The 12,556-nt window shown below is 47.3% G+C and overlaps 1 protein-coding gene across 5 annotated transcripts in view; it reads right to left on the bottom strand.

Moving 5' to 3' along the window:
• Window positions 1-508: 508 nt before the first annotated feature.
• The window catches only part of LOC103823650 (beta-galactosidase-1-like protein 2), a 33,925-nt gene continuing 21,877 nt past the window's right edge, over window positions 509-12,556 (bottom strand). For 3 of the 5 annotated variants that reach the window (XM_030230695.2, XM_030230697.2, XM_030230698.2), the window contains 9 exons: window positions 12,065-12,145; window positions 11,355-11,461; window positions 10,871-11,017; window positions 9,607-9,678; window positions 7,319-7,400; window positions 4,526-4,613; window positions 2,667-2,781; window positions 1,668-1,784; window positions 509-1,231 (listed from right to left, as the gene is read on the bottom strand). In XM_030230695.2, coding sequence (XP_030086555.1) covers window positions 1,145-1,231; window positions 1,668-1,784; window positions 2,667-2,781; window positions 4,526-4,613; window positions 7,319-7,400; window positions 9,607-9,678; window positions 10,871-11,017; window positions 11,355-11,461; window positions 12,065-12,145 — 896 coding nt within the window. In that variant the 3' untranslated portion in view covers window positions 509-1,144. The remainder of the gene's footprint in view (window positions 1,232-1,667; window positions 1,785-2,666; window positions 2,782-4,525; window positions 4,614-7,318; window positions 7,401-9,606; window positions 9,679-10,870; window positions 11,018-11,354; window positions 11,462-12,064; window positions 12,146-12,556) is intronic. The other 2 variants (XM_030230696.2, XM_030230699.2) reach the window with 1 other exon arrangement.

Here is a 12,556-nt window from a genome sequence, read left to right as displayed (position 1 = left end):
AAATGATGGTTTCTAAGAGCCAGAATACCCTGCACCTCCCTTACAGACACAGCCTGGTGTTTCTCCTGGAACTGGCACAGAAAGCAGAGACTCCTTGGAGGCTGTGGAGGATTCACAGCTCAGGTTTGATCTCCCCCTCTCCCTAAGGAGGCTGTAGCTCCTCTGTGCCTGGAGCTGCTGAGTTAAAACAGTGTCATGTTTACCTAAATCCCACGTTTCTCTTTAGAGGGACAAAAAGAGAAAAGAAACCAGGACCCAAGATCCCAGAGCAGCTTTAAGGGGAAGCAGGGATGAGCTTTCCCACTTGCAGGCCCTTTGCTTGTAGCCCAGCCAAAATCTGATCCCTGCTCATTTTCCAAGGGGGAATTTCATCTTTAGGTGCTTCACAGTGTGAGCACTGCTGGACAGGGGACTGCAGGACTCACTTGTTCTTTTCTCCTCCTTGGAAATTCTCATTCCTGCCTGGCCTGAAACATAATAATACATTCGAGAGAAGACAAAACACATCTCACTTTTTAAATTTTTTTCTTTTTTTCCTTTTGAGAGAGAGACGACCTCCATAATAAAACTTAGTGGAAAAAAAAGCTGAAATTAAAAGTCATTTGACAACCACTTTGCCTTCCAACAGGGGAACACGTAATGGCCTTTTTGCAGAGAGACTTGCTAAAATCTGCCTCAAAGCACACCAAAATGGTTTCCCACACCTGATTACTCACATGTTCACCAACTATTTTCTCCCTACCTAATTATAAAAACGAGGAGGCCAAGGATAGCTCATTTTGAAAGTCCCTGGAAAGCTGAGCTCAGCTTCCACTTCAGATGGCTTCAGTTCTTTCTCTCTCTCTCTCTCACCTGCCTCCAGCACCTTTTTACTCCCCCACAACCACCAGATGGTCGAGAACATGCGCAGCCATCCGGGCTGGGGGCCTCAGCAGGGCAGGGGATGAGCTCCATCCATCCATCCATCCATCCATGGAACACGGGCACTGCTTCCTCGCTGTCCTCTCCTCTGACCTCACTGCCAGAGGGCAAATCCTTCCCCTGGCTCTGGTGGAGGTGAGCATGCCCAAGTGCTGAGCCATCAGGTCCCCAGCCATGCAAGCAGGAGTGCTCAGGGTGAGCCAAAGCAGCTCTGAGCCCACTCTCAGTCCACGTACTGGGTCCGCCCCAGGTAAGGGATGTCCACGGACTGGATGATCCGGCCCGCCGTGCGCTCCTCGAAGATCACAATCTGCACAGGACAGAGAAAACCCTTCTTGCAGAGCCTGGGGGGCTGCAGATATGCTTAGGAGAAGCACATTGGAAGCTCCATTTGAAGAACCATTTAAAGAGCTGGGTCACTGTGGGTCTGACAGGGACTGAGGCTCTCACCACCACGTGGTGCAGGGATGAAGCAGCATCACATCAGGTTTGGCTTCATTTCCCACCTGAGGCAGAGCTGTGAAGTTCAGCTGCCATCCCTGTCAGCCTTTAATGGCTGTCAGAGCCAGAGCCAGCTCTGGAGCAGCACCTTCCCTCGCTTTCAGAGCTCTCAGCACTGTCCTTCCCCTCTAGTGCACTGCCTTTCAGCTGAAGGGTAATTGCTGTCCTGCGTGTGTCTGCCTCTTTGGGACAAGGATCTTTACCAACCCCAACAGGCACAGAGCAATCCCAGCAGAGCCTCTCACCTCGTTGCCCCCTCTCCTCAGCCAGGGCCCAGGAAGGTAAAGAGTTTCCTGAGGTCCAATCTTCCAGTATCTTCCCAGGTTCTGACCATTGACAAACACCACTCCTTTCTCCCAGCCCTGGAATCAAGGCAGAACATGGAATTACTGATGCAGCTCTGCTGCCTCGTTAGCATCCCCACAGGAAACCAAATCTGCTTCCACACTTGCATTCTTTCCAGCCACTTTCTGCAGGTTTTCTGCTTGCTTTCCCTGTGCAAATCCCTGCAGCCAGGAACATTTAAACGAGCCCTGCTGAACAGGAGTTACCCTTAATGTGCTTATTAAAAGGATAAAGCTTTCAAAAATGTGCAGTTTGTGATTCAAGCTTGTATAGGAAGTTTCTTCCCTTTGAACAGACAGGCCTTTATTCCTTCCCAAGCATGGGATACCTGCCCTCACCTCTTTCCCAGGTGACAGAAAAACTGAATTGCTGCTGGCTGGCCTTATTTACAGCAAACAGAATATTCCCAATACATGGCAAAGTGAGCAGGACAGTAAGGCTGGACACAAGGTTGGCTCTAGGGAAGGGAAATCAGAGGAGGAAGTTTGCTAATATTTAAAATCCCATCTGAAGTTCTAGGCAGTCTCCCACAGAAGCATGACAGGAATGCTAACTCCCATGCCATGGCCACAAAGCAGTGACTCTTCCCATGTCACACTGAGGAGACAGGAATAAGACAAGGCCCTCCTTTATTTTCTGTGCCCATTACTCCTCTGTAACTAGAAAACAGCATTTGCATGCCAGTAAAAAAAGACTGAAGTGCTCACTGGCAGCTCTGCAGGGTCAGCTTTCTCACAGGACCTCTCCAGACTGCACAGATTTACCTGGAGGCGACCCTCAGAATAATTCCCTGAGAGACAGGGGGAGGCTACAGACACAGACATCAGTCAGAGCTGTTGCACAAGTCTCTCTAACCAGCTTTTTTCTTTTTAAATTGACCAAGAAGAACCAGGACTTGCCTGCAGTTTCAGGAAGGTGTCCTGTGGCTGCTGCTCCACCCACAGCCTCCCGCGGAAGAACGCCGGCCCCACGAAATAATCCGGGACTGTGCTCCAGCCAGACACCTGCTGCAAGCTGCAAGAGAGGGACAACTCCCAGCCCTCTGGGGCCACCTGCCTGTCCCCACCACCCCCAGCCCTGGCAGGCCAAGCTGAGAGGAGGATACCTGGGGCTGTCACCACCTCTGGGGCTTCAATGTTCTTTACAAGAGCGTGTGGTGCTGGGACAGAGGAAGGATTCAGGCTGACAGAGAGCAGGTTGGGATTGGATATTGGGAAAAAATTCTTCCCTGTGAGGGTGTGAGGCCCTGGCACAGGGCGCCCAGAGCAGCTGTGGCTGCCCCATCCCTGGAAGTGCCCAAGGCCAGGCTGGAGCACCCTGGGATACTGGAAGGGGTCCCTGCTCATGGCAGGGGTGGGTGAGAGGATTTAAAAGGTCCCTTCCACCCAAACCATTCTGGGATAAAAGTTCTGAGTCACATTGGCTGCTGAGGATCCTTCAGATCTGCCAGGGTGCTTGAAATGTCTGGGGCTTGCTAAAGGAGACTGCAGAACTGACAGGATTCAAACCAGACACTCCTGCCACAGCTCCTGGCAAGGAACACAAACACATCCAGTAATGAGGGGAAATCTGACATGATTTCTTACCTGTGGCAACAATTTGGGAGCAGGGCACAAGCAAAAGAGGAAATAAGGAGAGCAGAATCCCACAGAAGCCTTGAGCTCCTGTAGGAACATGTTCCCTCCAGCCCTTACAAACTGCATCTCTTGGACTGGGGGAAGTTATTGATCCAGTGCAGCCTGGCTGCTACTGAATTATTCAACTAAAAGCCTGTGACAGCTCCTTTCAGAGCACTCCTCTCCCCCTCCCCCGAGGGGACTGTGAGCTGATTGTGTTTCAGTGCTGCTGGTCAGCAGCCAGGAGCTGAGGGTAGTGGTGACTAATCTTGTTTTTGTTTGGCCATGGCAGCTCACTTGCTTTAATGCTCCTCACTGGAAATATTCCTCTAACACCCTGCAGCCCCAAAGGCTGTGAGTTACCCCATCAATAAGAATCCTTCAGGTAGCCCCTCAGCACCTGGTAAAACTGCCCTGAGGCATTTCACAGTGTGCACTTTTTCCCTTTTAAAAGCCTTTTTGGTTTAACATGGCCTCCCTCCCTCCCTCCTACACAAAATGGGGCAGCTGTGATATCTTGGGGGATGCACATAAGTTGCTTGCTGGTATTAAAAGCATCACTGAAAAGAGTGTCTCTGGATTGTGGCCAGAGTCCATAGGGCATCTGCTGCCTGAAACATTTGCTGAGGTTTTCTCTTCGTGCTGACAGAGGCTCTTCAACATTCCCCTGCTAAATTTCCTCCCTTGAATTAAAGCAAAACAACATAAAAGAGAGGGAGCCATCTGGATTGCTAATGCACTATCAGTAGCTTTCTAGAATTAATCCATCCCTTGCCAGGCTGAATTACTAAATATATCAGCCAGATTGGTAATTTCCAGAAAGACCCAAAATTTCCAACATGTGGGTGTGAGGGGATCCTTCCCTTTGGATAAGCCTGGATTCACCTACCTGACCTCACCCTGCTGCAAGGAAATCTTTAAACCCTGCACAGTGGGATCAGATCTCTCCCTAAAGGATGGTTTGGATCAGCTGGCACCAGTTCCTGCACTATTTCAGGCAAAAGTATCAACAAAAGTATCAGTGCAAAAATCACCTCCCCACTGTGACCTCATTTAGCTGCTCCCCATTAGACACTGCACTGCTGGAAGCAGGTGGTTTGAAACGAAGAAGGGAAATAAAAAAGGTTAAAAACCCCACCAACCTTTTCATGAAGGCAGGTTTCATCTCCAAACTGTAAATCTTGAAGTTCCTCAAGGGGGTTTTATTCAAGAAGATGTCACCAATTAAGCCTGTGAGAGCAATGGGGTAATGAGGAGTTGAGGAACAGCTGAAGCTGATGGATTTTGCTATTTGAATCTGAGGAGCAGCAGGAGATGGATGGAAAGCAGCCACGTTCTGCAATGGAACTGGAGTCCATATGGTCCCATTGCTCATGCAGATTGAGTGGGGAGCACCTCTAAACTCTGCCCTCTCCATTCTCTCCTTTCCTCAGCTCAGCAGCCTCCAACCCTCCCAGCAGAGCCCCTGGGATGTGCTGGGGCTTGTGGGGTTGGAGCTGACCATGCACAGATTTTTTAAAGCAGTCAATCACTTCTCTAACAGGCACAGCAAAACAACACTGAGCCAGCAGCAACGCCCAGGGCTGCTCCAGGGCTTTTCATCCCAGGATTTTAAGGCACCTGAAGAAGTCATTCACCTTTAGCAGCCTTTGTTCAAGGCCAAGCCTGCTCCTGATCACAGCTCTGAGGCTGCCTGGGCAGCACTGAGGTTTATGCAACGTTTCTGCATTAGATAAAATCAATAGAGTCACGTGCCTAACTCCATTAATCTATTTTATAGAGCTCTTGCACATAGCTCCCCACTAAAATAGAATCAAGCCCTTCCAGCCCCACCACTGTGTGTGACAGGCTTGGGCATTTCAGTCAATTCTGCTCCAGGGGATGCAGGTCCCTCCTCCTGACACTGTCTGAGCTTTTAAATGCTGTGATTCTCCAATATCAGCCTCTCAAGGGAAAACACAGATTAAAAAAGGTGTTTTCCTTCCTTCTCTGTGAAGTAATATGCTCAGAGAGCAAGAGAAAGGGAGCTGAGCATCACCTAGGAAACCCAGAGCAGAGCAAGATTCACTGACAGCCCTGGGTTTAGCTGCACCCTCAGAAAATGAACCTTGGTGCAGGGCACTGAGCAGCCACTGCTCTTCCTCTGATCACTGCAGACAGGGGGGAGGATGTTTTTTAACACATTCCCACTGTGCTGTAGCCCAGCTCCCCCACATCCACGGTGGATGTGAACAGAGAACCTGCAGGACAGAGCACAGGAGAGCAGAGCTCATCAGTGATGTCAGAACCACAGCCCTCAGCTGGGTCTGGGCAGGAATTGTCTCTGCTTCAACCTAGAGCTCAGGTGTCCACAACTGTGTCACTGTCAGCACAGGTGGGAATAAAAAAATCAAAATATTCTCAGGACATTCAACATTCTGATGTTCAAAGATGTTATAAGTCTTAGCAAAGTGAAGTGGAACTGGAAATTAGCAACTGCTCATCAGTGATGTCACAATCACATCCCTCCAGCTGGGTCTGGGCAGGAAATTGTCTGTGCTTCAAACTAAAACTCAAATTTCCATAACTGTGCCACTGTCAGGTGGGAATAAAATAATCAAAATATTCTCAGGACATTCAACATTCTGATGTTCAAAGATGTTAAAAGTTTTGGCAAAGTGGAACTGGAAGTTAGCAATTGGAAATAGCTCTGATGAGAAGAGCAACTGCTCATCAATGATGTCACAATCACATCCCTCAGCTGGGTTTGGGCAGGAAATTGTCTCTGCTTCAACCTAGAGCTCAAATTTCCATAACTGTGTCACTGTCAGGTGGGAATAAAATAATCAAAATATTCTCAAAACATTCAACATTTCCCACCAACTGCCAGTCCTGACCAGCACCACGGGAGCTGTGCTGGAGAGGTTGGTTTTAAAAGAAAGTAACAGTCACAGCTGTGCTATTTCAAGGAGTTTCCAGGTATTTGTGATGGGTGCAACAGAGCTGAGCCCTTGTGGTTCTTAAGGTTCTTCATATTTTTAGACAAAGAAACATCTCTTACTTTAATTATGGCCACAGTGATTTAGGCACTGATGAACTTGGCAATTCCTCAGGACAATGTGACACACCAGGGAGTTTTAGAGTCAGCTCCTGTAGTTTGGCTGCCCACAAGTTTGTGTAGCAGCAGCAGCAAAGACTTTCAGGGATACAATCCTGGATTTACATCCCATGTCAGCCCTGCAAAGTCCTTGAACAGCAGTGAAGCCTGTGATCCTGATGGAGTTTGCAGAGACCTGAGACATCAATTATGCTTTCCCAAGTCCTTCTTCTGTACTGTTCCACGACTCCAAGATAGCTGCCCTGAGTCTGGAGCTGTTTTTTATATCTGACAATAAATTATAAACACAAACATTGCCTGGAATGTTCTGGAGGAATCACGGGAGTGCCACAAGTGCTGAAAAGCCCCTGGGCCCTCAGCTGGCTCTGTGCAAAGCACACAAGCAGCTCTGAGCAATTCCACTCTGAGCAGCCCCTGACAGAGTTTGGGAGCTCAGAGCAGCACCTGGGAGAGTTTGGGAGCTCAGAGCAGCCCCTGGCAGAGTTTGGGAGCTCAGAGAATTCTCTGGCAGAGTTTGGGAGACCTGAGCAGCCCCTGGGAGAGTTTGGGAGCTCAGAGCAGCCCCTGGGAGAGTTTGGGAGCTCAGAGAATTCCCTGGCAGAGTTTGGGAGCTCTGGGAATTCCCTGGGAGAGTTTGGGAGATCTGAGTAGCCCCTGGGAGAATTTGGGGGCTCACAGCAGTCCCTGGGAGAGTTTGGGAGCTCTGGGAATTCCCTGGGAGAGTCTGGGAGCTCTGAGCCATCCCTGGCAGAGTTTGGGAGCTCAGAGCAGCCCCTGGGAGAGTTTGGGAGCTCTGAGCAGCCCCTGGCAGAGTTGGGGAGCTCAGAGCCAGACCCACCTTTCCTCTGCTCGTTCAGGGCCAGCCCATAATTGACACGGCCTCGGTTCTCCACCAGCAGCCTCAGCTGCCTGAATCCCTGCTGGAAACAAACAAGGACAAGCATCAGCTGCACCAGCCCTGCCCTCAGCAGAGCTGCTGAGGGGGGAGATGCACCACTGCCTTTGCAGCTGCAATTTATACATTTACTTTCAGGTTCTCTCTTATTGTTGTTGCCTTTCAATGAAGGAATGGGACTGTCTTGGGTTTAGAATTTATTGTTTAGATAAACATCAGGCTCAGAGGCTGTGAGAGTCTACAGGAGTAAGTAGCTGCCTACAAAGCAGTCACAAGTTCTTTGTTACAAGACAATACATAACTTTCTAACCTAATGGGCAGATGCTACAAGGATTATTTTGCTTTACTAACTTATCACCTTTATTTACTTCTACTGCACTGTGGGTACTTCTACTTAATAGGATTCTGTCTCAATCCACACATGCTTCTGTTATAACTTCTAAACTCTCAGCTTACTCTGTACAACCACACCCCTACACTATAAACCCTTCACCATCTTATCAATAGTTCCCTTTATTATAAACCCTTCACCATCTTATCAATAGTTCCCTTATTATAAACCTTCACCATCTTATCAATAGTTTCCTACATATCAACCCTTCACCATCTTATCAATAGTTCCCTTATTATAAACCCTCACCATCTTATCAATAGTTTCCTACATTATAAACCCTTCACCATCTTATCAATAATTTCCTACATTATAAAATCTTCACCATCTTATCAATAGTTTCCTACATTATAAACCTTCACCATTTTATCAATAACTTCCTACATTATAAACCCTTCACCATCTTATCAATAGTTTCCTTTATTATGATCTTATCAATAATTTCCTACATTATAAACTCTTCACCATTTTATCAATAGTTTCCCACTTTATAAACCTTCACCATCTTATCAAGTTTCCTATACTACAAACCCTTCACCATTTTATCAATAGTTTTTTACATTTTAAACCCTTCACATTTTATCAATAGTTTCAATTATTATGAACCCTTCACCATCTTATCAATAATTTCCTACATTATAAACTCTTCACCATCTTATCAGTTTCCTACTTTATAAAATTTCACTATTTTATCAATAGTTTCCTACATTTTAAACCCTTCACCATCTTATCAATAGTTTCCTACTTTATAAACCTTCACCATTTTATCAATAGTTTCCTATATTATGAACCCTTCACCATCTTATCAATAATTTCCTATACTACAAACCCTTCACCATTTTATCAATAGTTTCCTACATTTTAAACCCTTCACCATTTTATCAATAGTATCCTATATTTTAAACCCTTCACCATCTTATCAATAATTTCCTACATTATAAACTCTTCACCATCTTATCAGTTCCTACTTTATAAATCTTCACTATTTTATCAATAGTTTCCTACATTTTAAACCCTTCACCACCTCACCCAATTCAGTTTCTCACTTGAGGCATTTCTTACTTACAACTATAGAAACAAAAGTTTATGATTTTTCTACTTCATGTCTGTGGATTTTTACACCAATCCAAGCCCCTTCCAAGGCTGCAGATCCATCCCTCCTGTATCTGTACAAATTTCTGTATTTCCATTTCCCACAGCTCTCTACTGCCAGCAGTGAGGAACTCGCAGCCTTTGCACAGATTCCTGGGTTGGTTTGGTTTTTTTTTCATCTTCAATCTTTAATTCCCATTTTGATAGCACCCACAGAGCCAGAAATGGAGTCTGACCCAGGTCAGGCTCGTGCCATAAACTCTCCCACAAGCCTTGAGAACAACACCCACCCCCTGAGCTGCTCCCACAGCCACCTCAGCCCTGCTGAAATGTGCACAGGGTTCTTAGTGCCAGCTTCTGCCAGGGTAAAACTGCTCTCAGAGCTACAGAGAGACATCCCTCCTCATTTAATGTGAGACCCAAGAGCCTCCAAAGCCCCTTAACACCTGCTTTGTGCTGAGGAAACAGAGATTTAATCTGCAATAACAGGGTGCAGGTACTCAGTGCTGGGGCTGTGTGAGAGGGCTGGCAAATTTTGTGCAGCAAGGGCTGCAATCACTTGAATTTTCTCCATGGAGAAGCATTCAGACCCCACTTTTCAACCACAAATGGTGACCTGGCAGTGAAATCCCCTGTCTGTGTCTGATCAGGGTAGCAGGCTAGTCTGGGCTGGAGGAGGTGCCTATCTGGGACTTGTCCCTCTTCAGTGATGTTGGTGTGCACACCCTGAGCCATCCCCTGGAGTTACCTGTCCCTCAGGAATGGAGAGCTCCACGGTGTTGTAGTCCAGCTCCCCCACATACACGGTGTTAACAAACACCTGCAGGACAGAGCACAGGAGAGCAGAGCATCAGAGATGTCAGAACCACAGCCCTCAGCTGGGTCTGGGCAAGAAACTGTCTGTGCTTCAACCCAGAGCTCAGGTGTCCACAACTGTGTCACTGTCAGCACAGGTGGGAATACAATAATCAAAATACACACAGGACATTCAACATTCTGATGTTTAAATCTAAGTTTTAGCAAAGTGGAACTGGAAATTGCTCTGATGGGCAGAGCAACTGCTCACCAATGCTGTCACAATCACATCCCTCAGCTGGGTCTGGGCAGGAAATTGTCTCTGCTTGAACCTAGAGCTCAGGTGTCCACAACTGTGTCACTGTCAGGTGGGAATACAATAATCAAAATATTCTCAGGACATTCAGCATTCTGATGTTTAAAGATGTTATTAGTCTTAGCAAAGTGAAGTGGAACTGGAAATTGCTCTGATGAGCAGAGCAACTGCTCATCAGTGATGTCACAATCACATCCCTCAGCTGGGTTGGGCAGGAAATTGTCTGTGCTTCAAACTACAACTCAGGTGTCCATAACTGTGTCACTGTCAGCAAAGGTGGGAATAAAATAATCAAAATATTCTCAAAACATTCAACATTCTGATGTTCAAAGATGTTATAAGTCTTAGCAAAGTGATGTGGAACTGGAAATTATCAACTGCTCATCAGTGATGTCACAATCACATCCCTCCAGCTGGGTCTGGGCAGGAAATTGTCTGTGCTTCAAACTAAAACTCAGGTGTCCCATTCACTGTCAGCACAGGTGGGAATACAATAATCAAAATGCACTCAGGACATTCAACATTCTGATGTTTAAATCTAAGTTTTAGCAAAGTGGAACTGGAAGTTGGCAACTGGAAGTGGCTCTGATGAGCAGAGCAATTGCTCATCGGTGATGTCACAATCACATCCCTCCAGCTGGGTTTGGGCAGGAAATTGTCTGTGCTTCAAACTAAAACTCAAATTTCCATAACTGTGCCACTGTCAGGTGGGAATAAAATAATGAAAATATTCTCAGGACATTCAACATTCTGATGTTCAAAGATGTTAAAAGTTTTAGCAAAGTGGAACTGGAAATTTACTTAGAAGCTAGAAGGGTTTGGGGCTTAGGTGAGAAGTGGAAATTTGGTGTTTTTCCCCATTTGCTGCCTCCCCCCCTCCCAGGTGAGCCCTGTGCCCTACCTGTGCCCGGTCCCGGACGTGGTCCCTGCTGTGCAGGTGTCCCCCCCCAAAGATGACAGTCTCATAGAGCACATAGCCATGGGGCTGCCCAGTGCTGTCGTTCAGAGGCAGATTCTCCATGTTCACAGGCACCTCTGACTTGATGGGCTGCAGAGGAGAAGCAAATTCAACATCAGGAGTGGGAAGCCTTGCAGGGGACTGCAGCTTATTCAAAGCTTCACTGCCACAGTTGAGAGCCTCCCAGCTCTGGTCAAACCCAAAATCCCTCCTGCCCAAAGCACCAGAAAAAGGAGCCAAGGAGTTCCAAAAGTGCAATTCCAAGAGAACAGAGGGAGCAATGAGAAAGGTGAGAGAAAAGATTTGCTGCTTTTGCCTATCCTTGGTAAAAAATCCCCAAGCTCATCCTTGGGATAGGGCAGAGCACAGATTGCTCTCTAAGTTGTTGCTTTTTAGGTGTGGGATGCAGTGGAAGAGGTGTCACTACCTGGGAGAGTGCTGGCAGCACATCCCAGAGGGAGATGTACTGGTGCAGGAGGATGGCACCGTAGGAGGCCTTGCTCTCAATCATGGGAGGCAGGGGAAGGGGCTGGCCTGGGGTGCAAAAAGATGGAACAATGATTTCAGACAGCAGACATTCCAGATCCCTCCCTTGAATTCGAGATACCTCCCTCCCAGACCTCCTTTGTCCTCCCATCCCTAATTCCCACCCAACCAGAGCCCCAGGAGGGTCAGTTTGAATAATTCCCAACCACCCAGAGCCCCAGGAGGGTCAGTTTGAATAATTCCCAACCATCCAGAGCCCCAGCAGGGTCAGTTTGAATAATTCCCACCATCCAGAGCCCCAGGAGGGTCAGTTTGAAAAATTCCCAACCAACCAGAGCCCCAGGAGGGTCAGTTTCAATAATTTCCACCCATCCAGAGCCCCAGCAGGGTCAGTTTCAGTAACTCCCACCCAAGCAGAGCCCCAAGAAGGTCCAGTTTCAGTAACTCCCACCCAAGCAGAGCCCCAGCAGGGTCAGTTTCAATAACTCCCACCCAAGCAGAGCCCCAGCAGGGTCAGTTTCAATAACTCCCACCCAAGCAGAGCCCCAAGAAGGTCCAGTTTCAGTAACTCCCACCCAAGCAGAGCCCCAGCAGGGTCAGTTTCAGCAATCCCTGACTGAGCAGTGCTGTGGCTCCTGGGTTGCTCATTACCAATGACCATGCTGAAGAGCTGTCTCAGCTTGAAGAATTTGGATGTGTAGTCCCCAGCCTCTGTCAGCACAGCATCATAGTCTGGGAAAGCAGAACAGCAGCATGTGCTTTAAACACATCCAGCAGCTCTGGGATGGCTTCATGCAAGAAACAAAAAAGCCCCAGGCACAATTTTCATGGCATTGTCTGCAGGATGGAAATCTGTACACTTTAATCTGAGTGAACATCACTGAACAGCCACAAAATTCCTTCAATGAGGGAAGAGCCATTCACACTTTCAGAGATCTAATTTGCACATCTCCAGAATTTCACACAGGATAAAGTCAACAATTAACTATTTTAACCACGGGCTGTTGGGATGAAAAGAGATTTATGGTAAAATCTGACTTGGTAAAATTAAAAAATGGTGGTTTGGATCAGCATCTCTTCATAGAAGAAAGAGATCTCAATTCATCACCTGTGCCAGCTCTGTTTAAGGTCAGAGTAAGGGAA

This window comes from Serinus canaria, chromosome 24 (genome assembly GCF_022539315.1).
Source record: "Serinus canaria isolate serCan28SL12 chromosome 24, serCan2020, whole genome shotgun sequence".
Lineage (NCBI taxonomy): Eukaryota > Metazoa > Chordata > Aves > Passeriformes > Fringillidae > Serinus > Serinus canaria.
Note: the sequence above shows the minus strand (reverse complement) of the source record. Positions and strands in the feature narration are given on the sequence as shown.